The 21913-nt window shown below is 62.0% G+C and overlaps 1 protein-coding gene across 2 annotated transcripts in view; it reads left to right on the forward strand.

Annotated features, from left to right (window-relative positions):
* The first annotated feature begins 1195 nt into the window (after positions 1–1195).
* Positions 1196–21913, forward strand: part of RASAL3 (RAS protein activator like 3) — a 32428-nt gene continuing 11710 nt past the window's right edge. Inside the window, exons 1-11 of one of the 2 annotated variants that reach the window (XM_067544587.1) lie at positions 1196–1499; positions 3864–4296; positions 12926–13044; positions 13587–13671; positions 16529–16626; positions 17083–17159; positions 17939–18071; positions 18368–18466; positions 19088–19645; positions 20244–20388; positions 21203–21347. In XM_067544587.1, the coding sequence (XP_067400688.1) occupies positions 1416–1499; positions 3864–4296; positions 12926–13044; positions 13587–13671; positions 16529–16626; positions 17083–17159; positions 17939–18071; positions 18368–18466; positions 19088–19645; positions 20244–20388; positions 21203–21347 (1976 nt within the window). In that variant the 5' untranslated portion in view covers positions 1196–1415. The remainder of the gene's footprint in view (positions 1500–3863; positions 4297–12925; positions 13045–13586; positions 13672–16528; positions 16627–17082; positions 17160–17938; positions 18072–18367; positions 18467–19087; positions 19646–20243; positions 20389–21202; positions 21348–21913) is intronic. The other variant, XM_067544590.1, reaches the window with a different exon arrangement.

The following is a 21913-nucleotide window of genomic DNA, read 5'->3' on the forward strand; positions in this document are numbered from 1 at the left end:
GCTGGCAGCCTCCCCCGCCCCCAACATCGCTCCAGGATGTCAGTGCCCTCAGTGGGTGCAGGAAAGGCTCAGCACTCATGCATCAGTGTCTGGGCTGCTCAGTCAGAGTGGGGGAGCCCAGCTTCCAACCTGGAAGGCCCTGAGAGAGCCTGTGATGAGCCAAACCCACAGCCTCAGCTCTTTGAATTCTGTGGGGGGAGGCAATCCAGGTTCTGGTTCCAGATCAGGTCCACGCTGGAAGGATCCTTTTCCAGATTCACCCACAGCAGCAGAAACCTCAGGAGAATGGGGCGTTTCACAGACTGCACCTGCTTTCTGTGGAAATGTTGGAATAGCTCAAGCCATCCCCATCCGTGTAACCCTAAACCAGCCACTGACCCCGCTCCCAGCCCCACATCCCTCCTCTTTGCCACCCCAGACCCAAACCCCACAGGAGTTCCAGCCTTTGCCTGCCTGGAGAGCGCTCCATGTATTTTAGCTTCTTCCAGTGCATCACAGCAGCTGGGAACACAGGGGAGAGCCAGCACTCCAAGCCAGCCAGTGCTTCAGGCCAGCCAGAGCCCGCAGCCCCAGCACTCCGGGCCAGCCAGTGCCCCAGGCCTACCCAGACCCTTTGATTCCACTCAGGACCCTCTGCACTGGTGCGTAAATCTGTGTCTGTCTGTGGTGCCAAGCAGGGGAACCCTGGGTTTAGCTAGGCGCTGCTGCCATTTCAGTAGGAGGCAAGTTTAGTTCCCCGGGAAGTCACCAGGGGGCGCTGTGGTGCCGCCATCGGAATCTCGTCCCGGGCTGCAGGTATCGGTTCCAGCACCAGCCGTGCCCGTGGAAATAGCGCCGGACCGACCGCGCCAGCGCCAGCCGATCCAGTGTCACCGGCAGGGGACAGCAGCAAGTCCTCAGAGGCGGTGCAAGCGGGGCCAGCAATGCCAGGCGGCCAGGCCCAGGGGCAGGGCGGAGCTGGCAGGTTCCGAGTTCCCTCTGGTGCCCACTCCGCGGTGGCTCCGTTTCTGCCGCGGAATCCCAGCTTCCATGTAAAGTAAGTGGGTCCTGCTGGCGGCAAAGCCCCCTGCCATCGCCAGTGCGCCCTGCTGCAGCCGCGCGGCCGCCTCCCGAACTCTGCAGCGCCCACGCAGGAGCCGAGAGAGCCCCGGTGCCGTGTTAACTCTGAAACCGACCGACGGCGGCGCCCTTTATTAACGCCTCGGCTGCCGTTCAAGGCCCGCCGGGGAAGAGAGGGGCGATGTGCCGGAGAGCAGCCGGCCCGCTGAGCCTGGGCCCACCAGAACCGAGCCCCGGACTGCGCCCGAGCCGGAGCCGAAGCCGCCGCGGCTGGGAGCCGAGACGCTGATGCGATCGGGCCGCTGGGCCCCGGGCGGAGGAGGTGAGGGCGAGATTAGCATCTGCTGCCTGGTCACATGGGGCCTCGCCGGAACAGCGCTGCCGGGACCGGCCCGCCGGGGAGCGGGGGAGCGAGCGAGCGGCGCCAGCAGGGAGCCGAGGTACCGCTGGGGCAGCGCCGGCGGCTGCTGGGTGGGAGCCGCTCCGCACGGGTGGGCGGCGGGAGATCGGGCGCCCGGGGAGGGGGGCGGGGTCATGGGGTGATGGGGGAGCAGGGGCCCGGCCGGGGGGATGGGGGAGAGGAAGGGACGCGAAGCAGGGGACCGGGGGAGCCGGGGCCGGCAGGGCAGGACATGGGGGGCAGGGAAAGCGGTCAGCCCGGCCTCCACTGCTGCTGGGGGCGGGGGAGGCGGCTGGCCCGGCACCCAGCCCTATCTGCCCGCGTGCCTGCACACGCCCCCTCGCGTCTGTCCGCGGCACTGGGGGGGACGCTGCCCCCTGCCTGCCCCGGGAGCTCCGGGCAGGGGGTCCCCACTAGCAGGCTCCGAGTCTGGGGCCACGTGCGCAGAGGGGCAGAACCACCTGTCACCCGGCCGCACGGAAGGTGCCCGGGCTCCAGGACCTGGCGTGTGGCGCTGCCGGGTGGCCCAAAACGGGCTGCTGTGCCCCTTCCCTCACGGGCTCATGTGGCTCACGTGTGGGGCCATGGGACTTTTGGGGGGCTGGTATCTGCTGAGGAGGGGCCCTCGTGCTCAGGGGAGCCACTGAGCAGGGCTTGCACGCCACAGTCTGACCCCAGGAGCTCTGGGATTGGGGGCAAAGGCCCCTGGGGCCTGCCCCACCCCCCTGAAGCCACAGGACCCTGGTGGTTTTTATTTGCTTCAGAAACTGACTGAGCCCAGGGCCAGCAGGTGCCTGGGAGGAAATGGCTTGGTGGTGGGTGGGGGGGAGGGGCAGCAGCGACAGCACAAGAGTTAGAGGGAGCGGAAGTGCTGCCGTCTGCACCCCCTGACAAGGGCTGCTCAGCCCAAGCGTGAGCGTCGCACCTCTCCCGGCCTGGCACCTCTGCCCGGCCTGGGAAGCGGAAGGACTGGTTCTGCGGGGGGCAGGGAGGGGCCATGCTCTCTCACACAGCTCTTACCTTGCCCGGGTGCCAGGGAGAGACCCAGCGCAACTGGCCCCTCCCCTAGCCTGGGTACCACGGCGCACCGGGCTCTTCCCCTAGCCTGGGTGTCATGGGGAGTCGTGGAGCAGCAGGCCCCTCCCCCAGCACGATCCCAGACCAGGTACCAGGCCCCTCTAGTCTGGCTAGCCTGCTCCCCATGGCTGGAGCTGAGCTCAGACCAGCCTGCCCCATCCCCTGCTGTCCCCACCAGGCCCCTCCCCCATTGCTGTGCACCCAGGCTGTAGGAAGCCTTGAGCCCGCGCTCGAGCACCCACCATCCGGAGCTACAAACCTCAGGTTTCCCCACAGGCTGCAACGCCAGCTCTTTCCCCACAGGCTCTTGACGCCCTGGCAGGGGCTGCTCGCACAGCATGGCAAATCCACACCCCACAAACAGCCAGCCCATGGCAGGGACTAGAGCCAGCTCCCGCCCCTCCAGGACCCCAAGTCTCAGCTGCTCGGACTGCTCAGGGAGACAGCTAGCAAGTGTGAAAGTTGGGACCCTTGTTTTCCTGGAGGTGGGGGGTGGCTATAGCTGCGCATATAAGAGAAAGCCCCTAACATCGGGGGACATCTGGTCACCCTACCTGGGCTACAGGAGAACTCCCCTCATGGCCACAAATATTTTCTCTTTGGGCCCAGCCCCGAGAGGTAGCCTGACTCACACACACACCAGCCTGTGGGCACTGATGGGTTCACCCTTCCTGCTGCCCTGGGCTGAGACCAACCAGGCCTGCACCATCAAAGGAGAGGAAGGAAAGAATCTGTCCCCAGCCGCCCACTGCAGGGAGCCAGCGGGAAGCGCACAGCCCAGGGAAACCACGGCAACGAGGAGGACCATCAGCCTCTTGGGCACTCCTGTCCTTCGCTACCGGGCCTGCACCATACCCAAGCCAGCCAAACTGCACTGGGGGCATGTGAGGCACACACATGCCCCCCATGGCTTGGCAGTGGAGAATGACCCTGGCAGTCCCCTTATCTCCCCCAATGCCCAGTTTGCCCTGGGAACTCCTGGGTACCTGGCCCATGCCCCCTGCCTGTGCATCCCTAAGATATCCCCAGAGGCCGGAGGGTGCAGTCAGAAACACCCTGCGTATTTCAAAATCTCAGAGGCTCCGAATGCCAGCCGCACTCCCCTGCTGACCTATCCCTTCTGCCCCATGCCACTCACCTCTCCTGCTGCCCCCTGCCATCCTCCATTCCTCCTCACACCCCCTCTCTGCTGCCCCATCCCATCCCTCTCCTGCCACCTCCATTCCCATGGGAGGTGGTGGCTGTGGTGCCAAGGTGCCATTTCCGGGCTGGGCCATGCAGCACTGCCATGGTACAGCCCCATGCCACACTCTCTTTTGCTCTGCAGATGGAGGAGCAGACGCCACCACCCACATCTGAGGCTCCGTCCCTGCTGAAGTCCTACAAATGGCGGACGGCTCCCCAAGGCGGGGAGAGGGAGCTGGAGCCAGAGCGGCGCCCCCTGCCCCCCGCCAGCAGCCGCTGGGCTAAACTGCACAACTGGAAGCGTGCTCACAGCCAGCCCGAGAGTGACGCCTCTGAGGTGTGCGTGGCCAGGAGCAGCCCAGGCACCGAGCCCCCAGAGCCTGCGGGGAACAAAGCAGCCACCCGGAAGTCTATGTTCCAGAGGGCGTTCTCTGCCCCAGCCAAGGCGCCCAAGGAGCCCAAGGGCCAAGAGGGCATGAAACTGAACCTGCGAAAATACCTGCGCTCCAAGTCTCACCGCAGGAGCCAGGAGAGCGGGCCCAAGGCAGAGCAGGCAGCTCCGGAGGCAGCCAAAGGTAAGGAGGGTCCAGCATGGGGCTGAACCTTCAGGTGCTTCGGTGTGCCCAGCAGGAGGATGGTCCCCCAGGGCTATGGGGCAATTGGAACTAGCCTGGACGAGGCCCTGGGGACTGGCAGCAGGGCTGGGGTGCTGCCCCTGGGGCCCGGGACCAGATAAAGCTCAGTGCTGCACCTGGAATGCCGAGGTGGGACAGCTCAGAGAGACGGCAGCTGCACCCACAGCTTGGGCAGGTTTTCCAAGCACTGAGTGTGCTGGGGGAAGGGTTGTCCCTGAGATATGTCTGGAGCCTGCTCTGTGGAGTAAGGGAAACCCCGCAGAGCCACGGGGCATGCCCAGGAAGGAGCAGCTCAGGCCTTAGCAACTCGATGGCTTGCCTGGCTCTGCTGGTTCCCAAGGGCAGATGCCATGCATGAGGAGATCCCCTCTGGTTTGGCCTAGCTGGGCTGTGTGTTGTGCTGATCTGTGATCCAGCCTGCAACACAGCTGGGCTGCGTGTGTTGTTTTGATTGGTGACACAGCTAAGGTGTGTGCTTTGTTGATTCCTGATCCTGGTTGATTCCTGATCCAGGTTGTGTGTTGTGTGTGGCAACACAGCTGGGCCGTGTGTAGTGTGTTGATTACTCCCTGTTGATTCCTGATCCTGGTTGATTCCTGATCCAGGTTGTGTGTTGTGTGTGGCACAGCTGGGCCGTGTGTAGTGTATTGATCACTCCCTGGGGTATAGCCCCATCACTGTTCCGTGTCCCTGCCTGTCTCACTCATGCCAATTATTAGCTCCGCAGAGCGACTGGCAGCTCTCCACGCAGGGGGGCTTGATGCTGGTGATCAGCCCATTACCACATTAGGGGATTCTGGTCCTGGCTCTGCTTCCTCCTGTTACTAGCAGGCACGTCCCAACCTCCGATCCCGCGAGCTGAGTTCTAATCTTGCAGGCGTCTGAGAGCGCTGCTCCCATCCAGCAGGTCTCTGTTGCACACTTCACGGTGGCATGAAGGAGACAAAGGAGGTGCCCCTGCTTGAGCGGCTCAGGGCCCTGTGCCTTGAGCTGAAGGGGATTCTGTTAGTGTCAGCAGGGCTGTGACACACAGTTGAAGTTCTGACTGTATCCAGGAGGGGGCAGTGGGGTGCACAGACAGACTCACTGGGACCATTAAGAGCCTTACAGCTACATACAACACTGGAACTGGAGCATACTTTGGGTCTGGGTACAAATCCCAGGCAAGGTGGCCCCAAGCTGGATTCAGGGGCTAGGCCAGGCAGTGGCAGGGGACTCAGTTAAACCTCTATGGCTCAGCAGAGAAGCCGGAGACTGAACAGGCAGAAGGGACTGAGATTTGAGCAAACCCAGCAGGGCTGCGTGGAGAGGCCAGCTCTGTGCAGGCAGGACCCCAGCCCCCGTCGCCTGTGCTGAGCTCACCATGACAGAGCAAAGCAAAGGCTCCAGCCCGGACAGAGCAGGGTGCTGCTCTCACGATGCGGTCTCAGGTTTGCAGGGGGAGTTGCTGCCATTGCTACCCTGACATGGGCTGCCTGTGATTTGAGCCGTGTCTCAGCTGTGGCCACTGGGCGCTGTTCTTAGCACTGACCAGTGGCCAGGACCGGATCAGGCTTTCAGTCCTGGCTCATGGGTGGTCTCTGCTGGGAGCCAGGAGCGTGGGCTGACCCGTTCGTTTGCTTTGCTCCAGCTCAGGGGCAGCGAGAATTGCTGAGCAGAAACCATCGTGTTAAAGTAGGGCAGCCTACCCAACAGGTCTATATATAGGCAGTAAGGCCTGGTCCCTTTGGAGTTCATATGGGCAGGCATGCAGGTCCCGGCCTGATCCCATCTTCTTCGTATGGCTGAGGTAAATGCAGAGCAACAACTATAATTTTACATTTAGATGGTTAAGCCAGATAATTGCATCAGAGAAGCAGAGTGACTCCTGGGCAGAGGCGTAGCCAGAACTGATTTTTTGGCAGGGCCTGTGGGCACACAGGTGGGCACAAGCCTGGTGTCACAAGTGAAACAGAGGCTAATAAAAACGCGGGATGAATTGCTTAAAATCTGAGTGGTGGGCCTGCTTTCAAAGTGGCCCACACAGGCCCACCCGTAGCTGTGCCATTGCTACTTTGTATTTGTGAGTCGGGCATTGAGTTGTTCTATGTTCCATGGTCTGTTCCAGGTGACAACAGTCGCACACTGGAGAGCCTTTAATTCTCCATTTGTGCAGCAAGTATCCACATCTGCCATGGTTTGTGTGGATGAGGTTTAGGGTTGCCCATAAGCTTCATGGGAGATGGAAGCCAGGGGTCTTCCGTGTCGGGTCTTTTCCAGGGTGTTTATTTGTAACTTCTCGTAAACGCCATTTGGCTTTCCAAGCTTCACCAGGGTTGAAGTTGCATTGTGGCCTGGGCCCTGTGGAGTCCATATGGGCAGGTGAGCAAGAGGGCCCTGGCCCTAGCTCTGGCCCATTACCTGTGGAGTCCATATGGGCAGTCAGTCCCAATTCCAGTCCCTGTGGAGCCCATATAGGTGGGTGGGCACAGTTCTGGTTACTATGGAGTGCAGGCAGGCAGGCAGGCAGGCCCAGTCCCTGTGTAGTCCATACGGATGGTCGGGCCCAGTTCCAGTCCTTTTGGAGTCCATATGGGCAGTCGGACCTGGTCCCTGTAGAAACAGACTTTGCAAAGTGAAATAGCTGTGAGATCAGTGCAGCCACCATCCCCCCAGTGTCTGACACAGTACAGCGCAAGGGCTAGGCAGCCCCACCGCCACGTGTCTGTCACCTCACCTCTAACTCTTCACCTTACTGCCATCCCGACCTCATGTCCTCCCAGCCCTCCTATGGGTTCTTGCCCTTCCTCCCAGCATGGGGCCTGCTGCCTGCCCAGCCCCCTCTCCTCCAGCAAACCTGATTTCTCCAGGAACCTCCCCTCCCAGCCCTGCATCCCTGAACTCGAGCTGTTCTTCCTAGCACTGCCCGTATGGAACGAGGGCTCCGCACAGTCACCCTGTGCCCAAGGCGGCCTCACCCCGAGGGCGCCCACAGCACCCGTCCATGGACACTGAAAAGGGCTGTGCATCTGTCCATGTGTCACTTGTGGCCTGTCCCTGCCCCCAGTTAGTGACAGCCCTTTCCTGCTGTCATCCCCTCGGGGACCCCAGCCCCGACTCAGCCCATGAACCTGCATTCCCAGGTCAGCATGTGGTGCGGGGGATGTCTCGCTGCACAGTTCTCGGAGGAGGGGAGGGTCAGGTGGGCAGCAACAGGATTTGCTGAGCAGGGAGGATGCTGAACGCTATGTGGGCCACGGCCCCTGGAGCTGCTCTTATGGAGCCGCAGGGCTCAGGCAGGGCTGTGACCCATTTACCTGGCCCTTCAGGACTCTGCTGGTGCTCCAGCAAGGGCTGATCTGGCGGTTGGTGCCATGAGGAGCCGTCTGTGTCTGGTGTGAGTCATCTCACACCTGAGTCATCTCACATCTGAGACCAGGGCACTGACGGCAGCTAAAAATGGCAGACATACAGTTCCTTTTAGTCGGAAGCCAGATGCTGGGGGGCCTCCCAGTGTCAGACACCTCCATCCTCCAAACGGATACACCGAGCGAGCATTGCTAGAGCATCATCCATCCCAGCATGTCCCCACGTGCGAAACACACCAAGCGAGCTCTCTGCCCCCATCACTGACATGCAGCCGCCTCAGGGGTGGGATACAGCAGCTGTTTAGTTTAACACCACACAGCACAGCAGCTCAGGCGGGGGCTGGAGAAGAATGCTTGTTTGGGAACATGGGGGGCACTGAAGAGGGGACTTTGGCCAGGACACCAGAGCTGAGACTGGGGAAATGGGCAGCTGGGTCTTTGGAGAGAGGAACTGCTTTGTTATTTGTGAGCTCTGGGGCTGGACACTCAGCACGTCCTGGTTGCTGAAAGGCCATGGCTGACTTGGGGTAGGAGCCCTGCTGGCTGGGCATGCTCACGAGCCAACCAGCGACACGGATGTCAGGATTGCGCACGCCATTCCCTGCAGAGTTCCCTCCCTCCGGCTGAGCTGAGCTGAGCTCAGGGTCTGTAGCAAAAGGAGGCCGGCTCTGTGCCGCGTCCTGTCCCCTTGTCTGGATGATGGCGGATGGCGGGGGCTGTGCTCTTCCCCTTTGGCTGGAGCAGTTTGCCAAAAGCTGGGGCTTGGCAGGATGTTTCTGTGGGGGGAGCAGCCGTTGCTCCTAGTCAGTGGATTCTTGGTGGGATCTTTTTATTTACACGTGCCCGGTTTCCCTGACCACAGCAGGAACGAACCGCAGCCGGCAGCTTCCTCGCTCTGAAATCTCCAGGCCTGCCCCTCCAGTAAGCCCTGTGCCTAAGCGCTGCCCCTGCTTCCTCTCAGGTCCTGCTCTCTCTGCCTCCCACATGCACAGCAGGGACGTGCATCCTACAGGGGAGGCCGGCTGGGAGCTCACAGGGAGGCAGCTCTGGTGGCTGCCCTTGGTTCGGGGAGTCCTGGGGCCAGAGCCCAGTCTTGCCCATTGTGAGACTTCCTCTGCCTGAGGCCTGAGCCAGAAGCCCAGGAAGGGGCCCGGCCTGACCTGGCCATTGTGGCTGGTGAAGGGCCTCTCCTCTGTGCATTGTGCTGCGATTTCTCAAACCTTGTTCCTCTTTGTGGCCAGGAGAGGAGTGAGGCTGAGGCAAGTGTGAAATCTGCTCTCAAAGGCCAGCCAGGCACTGCTCTGGTCAGTCACACCCCTCCTCGTCCTCCGCCCACGGCAGTCAGGCCTCCGCCTTGCCATCACAACGCGCCCACCAAACGCCACAGCCGCTGGCTCCTGCCCCAAGGGGCCCAGAGCGGGGTCCAGGAGACTCCCGGGCAGGACAGAATGGAGCTGCTCTCTGACCGCCACCTGCAAGGCCATCAGCACCCCGATGGGCTGCTCTCCCCAGGGCTGGAGGAGGCGTTGGGGTCTTGAGGCTATCCGGGCAGGGACAGCAACACAGAGACACCCACTCACTGGAGTGGCTGACTGCCTGCTCAGGTGCTGGGCAGCTCAGGGATCAGGCCCACATATCTCCTGTCTGCCCGACCAGGGCAGCAGATGGGACGGAGGTCGCACTGCCGAGGGCACACACCCCCATGTGGTTCTTTTGCTGAATGCTGATTCCTGGACATGGGGGTAGCATGCCAACCACCCAGGGAGCAGGGACTTACTTGGGGACCATCGGGGCAGAGGGAGCCACTCTCTGGCATGCAATGCAGCCAGGCCTGATGGTTGGGGTGGCAGGCTGGGGCCTGTAGTTTTTGTGGGGGCAGACTGTCAGACGGACCCAGCGCCCAGCAGCTCCCACTGGTGTGGGCACAGGAGGGGAGGGGACTTTGGGGATGCTCTATCACTCTGTGGAAGCTGCAGGGGGCTGGGCTATTTGGAAATCCCACCCATTGCCGGGTGCCCTGCCCCTCCTGGGGCTTGGCTCCAGCTGCTGATGTGCAGGAAGGCACCCAACATGTTTGACTCCCGGCCTGCGTGACTTTGTGGGGGAGGCCAGCTCGCTCTGCACTGGGACAGGCTGTCTCTCCTGCCTGAGCTGCCCCCGCATGGGTGGCACAGCACCCCCGGCTCATAGGAAACCATCCGCTGCGACGGGATCAGGAGGGGGCCCAGCAAGGAGGCCTGAGCTCTCCCCTGCCAGTCCCAGAGGGTTCTCCATGAGGGCTGGCACATTGCAACTGCACTGAGGGTGCTCCTTCCCTGCTGTGCCCCGTTGTGCGTTGGCTTGGCTGGCTTACCCCGCCCAGGCAATGGGGCGCCTCTGCGCAGCCTCAGTCCTCACTGCCAGGAGGCTGGTCCTGATAGTCCGCACATATCGGTCCTGATTTTATTTCAGGTCAGTCCTGACACTCGTGGATGATCCCCTCCCTACAAACTGTCCATGCAAACCCTCCCGCTCATTACTCAGGTAACGAGCCAGGTCTGTAACCACCTCCAGCCCTGCCAGGCGCCTAGAGGAGTTGTAACACACTGTGGGGAGTGGAACACATTTGTACGCCCAGGGGTTTGTAAGCTCCTCACTGTACATGTTCCCTGGGCGGCAGTGTGGCCTAGTGGATAGAGCATGGGACTGGAACTCAGGAGATTTACCTTCTATTCCCAGCCCTGCCACTGGCCTGTTGGTTGATTTTGGGCAAGTGTCTTTGCTGTCCTCTGTGCCTGTTAAATGGGAATAAGAATATTGATCGCTGAGATCTACAGATGAAATGCACTCGATAAGAGCTGGGTTATCGCTATTATTATTTACTCCCACCAGCCAGAAAGATAGTTTTATTTTTCTAAACCCCCAAACTTTGACAGGAGCCTCAAGAAGGGAAATCGGAGCTAATCAGGTTTCAGTGAGAGCAGGTCTTGGCTGGGACTGTGCTCCATGGACCCTGGCACCTTGGGCTGGGGCCCAGGAGGAAAAGGCACTGCCTGCCCAATGACAAAGTGGGAACTGTTGTAATATTTTTCTTGAAGCCTGTGGGTGCCTCAGTTTCCCCCATCTGTTGCAAGGCTACCCAGTGGGGAGGGGGAGGCCGTAGGCCTTGTCTATATTAGCATTTATACCGGCAAAACCTTTGTCGCTCAGGGGTGTGAAAAGAACACTGCCACTCACTTAGGTGGTTTTATTATGTCGGCGGGAGAACTCTCTCCCGTTGACGTAACACGGCTACACGAGCACAGCTGCACCGATACAGCTGTGCCGCTGTAAGTTTTAAGTGTAGACTAGCCCCAAGTTTGCTTTCAGGGAAGGCTAAGAGATATAGGTGTGTGTGTGTGTCATCTCCCTGCCTGGTGAATAGTCATTAAGGAACCAGCTGAATCTGACCCAAATCAACATGGGGTCCAGAGAGACAATGCCAGCTCCCATGACTTGTGGACGGACACTCTCAGCAGGGAAGCTGAGCAGAGATACTCCCCCTCCAAAACAAAGAACTGGGCAGGTGTGAGGTGGGGGATAAGTGGTGGCTTCCGGGGGAAACTGGGCTCTCACCTAGGATCTGACCTGGAAGTTCAGACTGAACAGACCTTATACAACGGCACAGCTGTACCACTGCTGTAAATTCTCCGCCGTGCAGGCGCTCTATGGCAAAAAATGAAACCACCCCAACGAGCAGCAGCAGCTACATTGACGGGAGAGCATCTCCTGCCGACAGCGCTGTCCACACTGGCGCTTTTGTTGTTGAAACGTATGTCCGTCGGGGGGTGTTTATTTCACATCCCTGACTGACAAAAGTGCTAGTGTAGACGTAGCTTGAGAGACAGACAGAGCCTGAATGTGAGTTTCACTCCAGCCTGGCTGGGATCTGGGCTAACCAGAATGGTCAGGGCTTTAGCTTCCATTGCTCTGTGCTGCCCTAAGGACTTTCCAGGCTGGGTTCTGGCTGACTAATGAACCCGACTGCTCTGACAGTGCGGTGAGCGTCCCTGGAACTACGGGGCAAGGTGCATGAATCCTTGCTGAGAGGACAGGTCTCTACCAGGGTCTGGCGCAGTCGGACACACTGGGCAGAGCTCACGGGCTGAAGCCAGAGAGCTGAAGCCCACTAGTTCAGTCTCAGGAGGCGGCAAGGCCACGGGACCTGTCCTAGAGGAAGGGAGAGACCCCTTGGGGTCTGGCACAGCGAAGGACTGGCTCACAGCTGGGGGCCCTGTGGATCCAGACATGGCTCTAGGGCCGTTGCCCACACTCCGCGTTAGGGAGCCCCTCCGAGCCTGCTGCACTGGTGTTTTAAACGTGCAGCATGGCTGGTTCGGTCGGTGCCGCTCCGAGTGTATGGAAACGAGCGAGTGGGTGTGTTCTGGGCACCGAGCTCCCGGGCTCATTGCTGGGCGGCAGGTGCCGAGCATCCTGCAGCCGCCCGCCCTTCCTCCCCGCCGCTGATTCCGGTGTAACCGGCTCCTCGCCCTGGCAGCCCGTGCCTGCAATGCACAAGTGCAGGCAGGAACCCCCTGGGGGACAGGAGGGGCCCGAGTTCCCGCCCTCTCCATCCCATCCCAGCCCTGGGCTGCTTGCTCCTGCCACTGCTGCTGGGAGCAGGGGGAGCCCAGCTGGCTGGGAGCATGGATGCAGGGGGAGATAGCCAGGGAAGCTCCAACTCCCGGGCCCTCGACAGCACTTGCCCCAGTGCCAGCCAAAGGTCATCACCGCTGACGAGCACTGGCCCTGCCTTGCCCGTCCATAACCTGCCACCTCCCACTATCCCCCGGGTCCCCGGCACTGGTCTGTGAGCCCATCTATAGAGAGGGCCATTGCTGGAGCCTGTGTGCAGCCCGAGCGGGGGGGACACGGACCAGAGTGTGCCATGGTGTGCTGGGGTCCATGGGCCCACAGCTGGGCCAGCCTCGTACAGCAGGGGCAGCTGCCCACACATAAAGCAGCACAGTGAGGAGCCAGGCCCAGAGCCACGGCTGGGCATGGGCAGGGAGCCCCAGGGGCCCAGATCCCACAGTGATGGGCATGGTTTGAAAAGCTGACGGAGCGGTGAAAGAGTGAAGAGAGGTGAGGTAAAGGGTGGAAAGGGGGGAAGCGGGGAGTCGGGGTGCGTGGGAGATATGGGGGACCGGATCCCTGAGAAAGGGTGTGTCACCCTCCCGACGAGCTGCTTCTCTGCCCCCCAGATGGTGTGCGCCCCGTGCAGCGGATCCCGCTGGCCCCATCCCCTGAGGTGCCTGTCTGGGATGTATCCAACTTCTCCCTGATGGATGGACAGCTGGTGCTGATAGCCAGGGACGAGGAGGTGAGGGGCCTGCGGGTGGAGCAGAGCGGGGATGGGGCAGAGGGGGATTGGGAATGGAGGTGAGGGGCCTGGGGATGGGGACGAGGAGGTGAGGGGTCTGGGGGGAAGGGGGGCAGGGAGGTGAGGGGTCTGGGTGGGAAGGGGGGCAGGGAGGTTGTCTGTCCCACTGCACTCCCAACTGGACTCTGGGTCTGTGGGGGGCTCCCCACCCCCCTGCTCCACCCCAGGTGTCCCTACCCAGCATCTTTAGAGTCTGTTGAGGGCTCCCTTGGGGGCTGAACTTGCTGCCCTGGGGCTGAACCGGCTCCTGCACCCCCTGCCGGAGTCTGGGGTAGCTTCTTAGGCCTGTGTTGGCCGGGGTGGAAGTGATGGGGGCTGTGGATAGAAACCGGGTCCAGGGGATGGGGCCATGGAGGGAGGCTGGGCACAGCGGACGGGGGTGGGGAGGGAGGCCGGGAGGAGGCAATGGGGGGTGGGGAGGGGGGCCCAGTGGAGGGGGGAAAGACAGTGGGGTCAGTTGCTGACTTTCTAGTCTCTCCCAGGCTTGGCAAAGGAGCCGGAACAGAACTGGCAGTTGCATTTCGGAGACCAATGCTCAGCCGTCCCTGGGCAGCAGGAAGGATCCCGGTGAGTGAGCCCTGACCTGGTGCCATGCACACTTACACACGTATACACACATGGGTGCATGCGTGCATTCAGACGCACTGGTGCACACTCCCCTTTGCACATTCACACTTGCACATACTCATGCACACGCACACGCATGTTCACATCTGCACACATGTACGCTCTCACACTTGTACACTCTCGCGTTCACATCCAGACACACTTGACCCCTATGCTGTGTGTGAACCATGCTGCCATGGGTCGTGCCGATGCAGCTCTGGGGAGGAAGCAATCTGAGCAGGGATGTCTCAGGTCTGTCACGGCTTCCTCTGTGTTGCGGGGGCTGATCCGGAAAGATAGGTCAGGCTGCTTCCTTCCCCCTCCCCCTGCTAGGGCTGAGTTTGGCCTGAAGGGGAGCATGCCAGCTGGGAGGGAGTCTGGGGGGCAGGCAAGGGATCCGCCCAGCAGTTCAGTTTGGGAATTGGTCCTTTGTTCCTCCCTTTGCTCAGGGCAGCCTGTTGAAGAGAGGTCATGGGGGCAGAAGATGCTGCTTGGCAGCTGCTGGGCTCCACACCAGAGGTAGCTGCATTTCAGGGGCTGGTGTAGCCCGCTGTATCCACAGGCAGGACACAGCACCAGGGCCCTCAGCAAGTGGGGGTGGGGTGAGGACTGGGGTTTTTTAATTACTAAGGGAGCAGAGGGTGATTTTACTGATTTTGCAGCTGCCATGATTGCACTGGAGAAGATAGCTCCATCCCAGCTCTGGGTGCAGAAGGCAGCGGCTCAGGGGTCAGGGCCTGAGTGTGGGAGCAGGACCCCTGGCTTGGCCGGACTTCCGTGGGGACTCTCAGAAAGCCACTTGACTCCCCCTGTTCCCCCTCTGTCTGTGACGGCGCCGAGCTCTGGGCACCTGCCAGACTTGTCTGGGTCCCATCTGACCCTCCCCCCTGGTGCTTTCGGTGTGAACCCCAAATCCAGCAGTTAGTGCCTGCATGACCCCCTCTCCTGTAGCACACGCCGCCCAAATCTTGCAGCGATGGGCTAGTGCCTGAGAGTCAGCCAGTGACACCGCCCACCAGCCGATGTCAGTGCTGTCCCAAAGGGGCCGTGGGGCAGGGTGTGGGACACGGCTCCTTGCCAAGTGCTGGGACTCAAATGACTTTTAAATCTGGTGCTGCACCCAGAGCTGGGATGGAGCTATCTTCTCCCGTCCTGTCCCCAGGGTGGCTGAGCCCCAGGTGACGCCCTCTGAATGCTCAGGGCCGGGTTAGATGCTTCGTGCCGAGCCTCTTCCTGTCACTGCGGCTGGCTCTGCACCCCCCACTTCCTCCCAGAGCAGCTGGAGTGACAGTGGGGCGGGGGGGGGGAGTGGGCAGAACAAGGGGAGTGACAGGAACTGAGACTGGTGGGGGCTTGATCTCCTCCATGGGGAGAGGTAACCTCATCCCTTCCCCCCATGGGAGGCTCCAGACCCCAGTGACACACGCCTAAATGTCCTGCAGCCCTTGGACCCCAGACTCTGCTGTGGGGGCAGCCCCACAATCTGCCCCCCAGGATCTTCCAGGCCCCCTTGCCTGCGAGACTCCTCCCAGTACACACAAAACCAGGGAATCCCTATGTCCCCTGCATAGCAAGGGCCTCACCACGTCCCAGGGCAGGAATTGCGTGGCTCTTCGGGGGATCCAGATCCCCTGCTGGGATGGGGCGGGTGCATCCTGCAGAGCAGCGACTGGAAGGGACGTAGGGGGTCACGACTGCCCAGGAGCTGCCAGTGTGGTGCTGGGGATGAGACGGTTTTCGAGGTGCAGCAGGGAGGGGTCTGACCTGACCTCTGGATCCAGCACTGGGGAGACCATCACTGGACACTGGGTCCAGTGCCTGGCTGCAATGCCAAAAGGAAGGTGACAAATGGGAAAGGCTCAGAAAAGAGCCACCAGGACAATTCGAGCTCTGGGGAACATGCCCTGAGTGCGAGACTGAGGGAGCTGAGTGTGTGTAGCTGATCCAGGGCAAGAGAGGACGGGACCCCTGTCCACAAGCACCTCGCGGGGGAGAGACAGCTCTCCGAGCTCTCTGCTCTCAGGCACTCAAAGGCAGGACCAGAGCCAGTGGCTGAAAGCGGAAGCCAGACAAACGCAGACTGGAAACAAGGTGCAGAAGGTTAACATAAAGGAGGCTAAACGGCTGGAGCAGCTTCCACGGGGCACCCAGCTGCCCCATCATACTCCAGGGATCCTGGGAATGGTGCTGGCCGGGGTGAGGGATGTGGAGGCTGCTGGGGAGGGTCTCACTGGGTGCAGAGCGGAGCAGGGGCCAGGGGAAGCTCAGAGCCAGAACAGTCACGGAGAAGAGTAGACGGGGTCAAAGCCTCCTGCTTTGGTCCCCTGGCTCCCCCAGGCGGGATATTCCATTGTTGGCCATGAGGGGGAGCACTCTACTTCCCTGGGGAGCATCTGGTGCTGGCCACCTTCAGTGGTGGGAGGCTTCCATCACCTGCTCCGGCGTGGCTGGCAGTTGAGCTCCCCGGGTGGAGGCGAGGGGCACTGGGAGAGCTGGGGGCAGGACTGGGATAGCAGGGCTGCGGGGTGGGACTAAGGGGCATCGGCAGAGCTGCAGAGGGAGCCGGGAGAGCCAGGGGCTGCAGGCCAGGACAGACGGGCACCGAAGAGCTGGGGGGAGTCCAGTGCAGTGACATCCCTGAGCCCAGGGGCCATTCAGGCTACCAGAGCCCCTCTCTGAGGTGCCCATCTGGCTCAGTTGACTCCTTGCCTCCTGGGCCCCCCAGCACTGTCCTGGCTCACAGTCCTTCTCCGGTCCCCTCCCCGAGCAGGCCCCTGGGGGGTTGTGTTCTCGTGCTGAGCATGGGTGATTCTTGCAGATCTTTCCTCCGAGGGGAAGAGCTCGCCCAGCCTGCGGGCCCGGGGAAGAGGCACCGAAAGCGACGTGCCGGCCAGCTCCCAGTTCAGCAACGTGAAGGTAAGAAACTCCCAGCTGCTGAGCTGGGGCCCAGTGTGGCCAGGGACTGGAATCCCACCCCGGCTTGGGGGAGCTGGGAACGGGCGAGAGGCAGGCCCTGGGTGTCACACGCAGCGACATTCCTCCGGAGAGGGACATGGGTACCAGACACTCATACACCTCCCTGGGGACACCCCCAAGGACACACACACCCCCCCCCCAAAGGGCTACGTTGGCGCACACACAGATCTGAGCCCAGTGGCCATTCAGACTGCTAAGGCCCCTCTGCCAGGTGCCCAGCTGGTCTGGTTGACTCCTGCATCTCTGGCCCCCAGCACTGTCCTGGCTCACAGTCCTTCTCTGATCTCCTCCCCAAGCTGTCAGTGTAGCTCTGTGTTCCCCCCCAGAGGTGGCTGCATTTCGGCGCTGGCTGAGTGGCACAGGAGCGCTGTTACTGTTGCTTATTCCTCGTCCTAGGGGCTGATATGGAAGAGGCTAAAAGAGCGGAAGGGTCGGGCTGTGCCCAAGGCTGACTCCTCTGTGGACGGCGACAGGTACAGCCCCCACTGAGAGCAAGGAGCCTCTGCCCCATCTTCCCCTGCTCAGCCAGAGCTGCCCCCAGGGCTATGGGGAGTGCAGGCAGGAAGTGCTGGGGGCATCTCCGGGACGGGATGGGGCACCCTGTGCTAAGTGAACGTAGGACAGCCCTGTGCTGGGACAGCTGGGCACAGGAACCCCCTTTGTGACCAGGCATGGGGGAAGCCCCTAGGATCAGGGAGTTTGGGGAGCATGCCCCCTTTGAGAAAAGCCCGTGGGCACCCCCACGAAGGGACCAGTGGGGGCTCTGGGATGCCATGGCTGTGAGGGCAGTGTAACAACCTGTATAGGGTTCGCTGGGGTGTCCCCATGCAAGACAGGACTGAAACGTGGCTGCCCCTGGGAAGCGTGGCGCCCCCACCCTGCCACGTCCTGCCTTCCTAGGCCTAGAGCAGGCCGTCCTCATGTCCCCCAGGGCCGTGCTGCAAGTGTATGCCCCTCGCAGAGATCAATGCTTGGGCCCCCGGGTGGAATCACCCCCCCCTCCCCCAGCGAGGAGCTGAGTATGGCAATGGCAATGGCCCCTGTGCATTGTTTACGTACAGCCACAGAGCCCCCCTGCCCCTCGCCAGCCCTGGTTCTGGGCGCCAGGGAGCTGTGTCTCCAGCCGGAGGGGGGGCCATGGGCGTGTGCTGATCACACGGGCTCTGGGCTTGGCCCCCTTGCTGTGGGCAGAGGTGGGGTAGGGACTGGCAGAAGGGCTGGGCGGGCTGTGACCGGCTCCTTCTCCCACCAGGCTGCCGAGCTGGCACGGCTCCCGCGAGTCCTTGCTGCCTGCCCCGAGTGCAGCCGAGCTGGATCTGAGCGGCGAGGACATAGTGATCCGCCCGCTGCACAGCAGCATCCTGGGCGAGAAGTTCTGCTTCCAGGTAATGGTGCCGCTGGGCCAGGGCCTCGGGCAGGTCTCCCTGCCTCCCCACGCTCCGGGTGCCGGCCAGTGCAGAGCTGCTCAGGGGCCAGAGCTCACTGGGGGCAGCCAGGGCAAGGACTAAATGCGGGTTGCTCATGGGGCAGCACAGGCCCCAGCCCCGGGGCTGGCCCTGTCCTGGGTCCTCACCAGGTCCTCCCCCATGGCAGTGCCGGGCACTGACACCACACGACCCAGCACCAGGTCCCCGCTTGATGGCAGCTGTGCTCCCCCACTGACGACCGCTCCCCCACGCAGATCATCAACACAGAGGGGAGCCGCTGTTTCGGCTGCACATCGGTGGTTGAGCGGGACCGGTGGATTGAGAACTTACGCAGAACCGTGCAGCCCAATAAGGTGAGATGCCTCCTGAATCACCAGCTGGGGAGCGGCTACGTACCCCCCCCCGAAACACCAGCTGGGGAGCGGCTACGTACCCCCCCCCGAAACACCAGCTGGGGAGCGGCTACGTACCCCCCCCCGAAACACCAGCTGGGGAGCAGCTACATCCCCCCCCCCGAAACACCAGCTGGGGAGCAGCTACATCCCCCAAAATGTCAGCTGGGGAGCGTCTACGTGCCCCCTCAAAACACCAGCTGGGGAGCAGTTATGCACCCCCCCCCCCCGAAATGTCAGATGGGGAGCGGCTACACCCCCCCCCCCGAAACCCCAGCTGGGGAGTGGTTATGTGCTCCCACCCCCAAAATGCCCACTGGGCAGTGGCTACCCCCTTATACGCTGGCCAAGGCCATCGCTCTCCTTTGCACCTGGCACTAGAAATTCACTCTCTGCCAGTCGCCCTTCACCTCACTTGGCCCCTCAGCGCCCCCCCGGCCCTTTGCCGTGTCCCTCCGCACCCCAGCTTCCTCTCTCCCCGAGCTGCTTCCCCCATCATCCACGTGAGCAGGGGAGCTGTCCCTTTGCCTGTGTGGCTGGGTGGCGTGCCTAAACCCCGTCACGCCGTGCTGTCCCCCCCAGGACAACTGCGAGCGTGTGGAGAACAGCCTGAGTCTCTGGGTGTACGAGGCCCGGGACCTGCCCCCCAAGAGGCGCTACTACTGCCAGCTGCACCTGGACGGCACCCTGTATGCCCGCACAACGGCCAAGCCAGCGGGTGCAGGCGGGGGACTCTTCTGGGGTGAGCTCTTCGAGCTGGCCACGCTGCCTGCGGCCCGGGAGCTGCGCATCAGCGTGCTGCGGGAGGAGGAGGGGCGGCGGCGGGAGAGCAGCCCCCTGGGCACTGTGACCATCCCACTGGGAGAGCTGGCTGCCTCGCGCCAGCCCTTGGAGAAATGGTACCCGCTGTGTGGAGCTGCCCCCAACCGGGACAAGGCCCTGGCCCCTTCCCTGCGGCTGCGCGGGCGCTACCAGGAGATCCAGGTGCTGCCCATCGTGAGTTACAAGGAGTTCGCTGAGTACATCACCTTCCACTACCGGGAGCTGTGCGCTGGGCTGGAGCCGGCCATCGCCGTGCGCCACAAGGAGGAGCTTGCCAGCGCCCTGGTGCATGTGCTGCAGGGCACCGGCAAAGCCAAGGTACGCTGCACCACTGGGGGGCGCTCTCAGCCGCAGGACACACCTGACCTGTGCAGGGGAGTCCTGGAGCCTGAGCTGGGGCTGTGCTCATGGGGGCAGGTGCCCTGGCACACCCCACAGCATGGGGGCAGGGAGCTGTTCTGCAGGGCTCTGGGGGGGAATCCCCTCACTGGCCCGGTATTAGGGTCATGGACTGCCCAGCAGCCCCCCTTTGGTATCGCCAGGGGGCTCAGCCTGGAGGGGCAGGGCTGCCCCTCCTGGTGGGGCTGGGGACAGAGGGTGGCAGTGTGATGGGGTGAGTGCTAAGCAGTGAGTCACTCACAGCCCCTGGGGGAGGGGAGTTGGGCACTTGACCAAATAAACTTGCAAGTGGCTGCGCTGCGGGTGGCTGTTGCCCTCGGGGCCCAGAGGGGCAAAGGGCCATTAGCAGTGCCCCCACCCACAGCCCTCAGCCAAACCCTGTCCCTGCCACGGCCCCATCATGCTGCAGAGGCCCCCGGGCTGAGCGTCGATAGGATGGGTCCATGTGGGCACAGGGCTGGGTGCTGGGATGGAAAGTCTGGACCCCCAATGACCCCTTCCCAATCTGGCCCCACAGGCGTTTCTCATCGACCTGGGGGTGGCGGAGCTGGACCGCTTTGACGACAGAGAGGCGTTGATCTTCCGCGAGAACACGCTGGCCACCAAGGCCATCGACGAGTACATGAAGCTGGTGGGGGGGCAGTACCTGCTGGACACGCTGGGTACGGGCCGGGCAGCAAACACACGGGGGGATGGTAACGGTTGGCCAACGCGCTCGATGGTGGGAGGCCTGCAGGCTGGCGGGCCAAGGTGTGTGTGTGTGTGTGTGTGTGTGTGTGTAATGGGTCAGCTGGCTAACAGGCTGGGGGGTAACAGGCTGGCTGGCTAGTGCATGGGGGGTGTGTGTGGAATAGATAAGTTGGCTAATGCACTGGGGGTAATGCTCTGGCTAACGTGCGGGGGGGTGTAATGGATCAGCTGGCTGCTGCGCTGGGCGGGGAATGGGCTGGTTAATGCACAGGGGCGGTAATGGGTCAGTGGCTAACACAAGGGGGCTAACGGGCCGGTTAACGCACTGCAGCGGAGGGGGGTAATGGGTCAGTGGCTAACACAAGGGGAGGTAACAGGCCAGCTGATGCACTGGGGAGTTTCTGGTGGCCAACTAATGCCAAGATGGGGCAGGGGCAGCCCACTGCCGTTCTTAGCCAGCTCAGACCCCACCCAGCAGAGGGCAGCTGTACACGCATACACACACGCACACACTCATGCATGTACACCTCAGTACAGGTGCACACGCACATAAACCCTTGTATACGTGCACATGCACATTCATGCACATACATGTGCATATCTGCACACACATCCACACCTGTACACGTGCACGCACGCACTCATGGACACATGCACTCGTGCACACGTGCACACTCTCATGTACCCACACACAGGGAGGCGCATTCTTGGAGCCTCTCCAAAAGGCCAGCTGGATTGTGCTTGACGCCCGTGGAGTCAGGCTGGGCTCTGCCGTGTGTGTTGCAGGAGAGGCCATTGCCCAGCTGTATGAGTCGGAGGACAGCTGCGAGGTCGACCCCAGCAAGTGTGCAGCCAACGACCTGTCTGACAACCAGAACAACCTGCGGCAGGCGTGTGAGGAGATCTTCCAGAGAATCACCAACTCCTGCGAGTGAGGGGCTCGGGGGACACGGGCCTGGCCTTACCCTGGGGAGAAGGGAATGGGGCTTGGCTTGTCCAGAGGGGGTGAACACAGGGCCAGGCTCGGCTGGGGGCAATGCAGGGCTGGGCTTGTCTGGGCGGGAGGGAAGGGAATGGGGTAGGCAGATGCTCAGTGGCGTCCCAGCAGGCCTGTGAGGCTTTCTTGGGATGTCGGGGCCTGAGTGACCTTGCTGCCTCCAGTGCGAAGGAGTCTCTCGTGGTAGCCAGGGCTCGGCTCCCTGGCACCCCCAGCGTTTCAGCCACTCAAGCCCTCTCCTCGGGATTCTGCCAGTCCTACATTGCTTGCCGGGTAACAATCGGTGCCCCATCCCGGAGCTCCCTTTCGAGGAGCGTGCCCCTGTGGTACCCAGCCCCCGTCACTGCACACGCAGAAATGACTAGCCTTGGGAACAGTGCGCATAGCAGCCGCTTTGTTCAGCTGAGGATTCACCCTGCTCAACAGCACAGCGCTGAGACCTATCGATGATCAAACCAGAACACGTTTCTTTACAAGAAACGGGGATGCTGGCGCTAGGC

This window comes from Emydura macquarii, unplaced genomic scaffold (genome assembly GCF_026122565.2).
Source record: "Emydura macquarii macquarii isolate MOO-44397 ecotype Brisbane River unplaced genomic scaffold, CSIRO-AGI_Emac_v2 contig_1002, whole genome shotgun sequence".
Lineage (NCBI taxonomy): Eukaryota > Metazoa > Chordata > Testudines > Chelidae > Emydura > Emydura macquarii.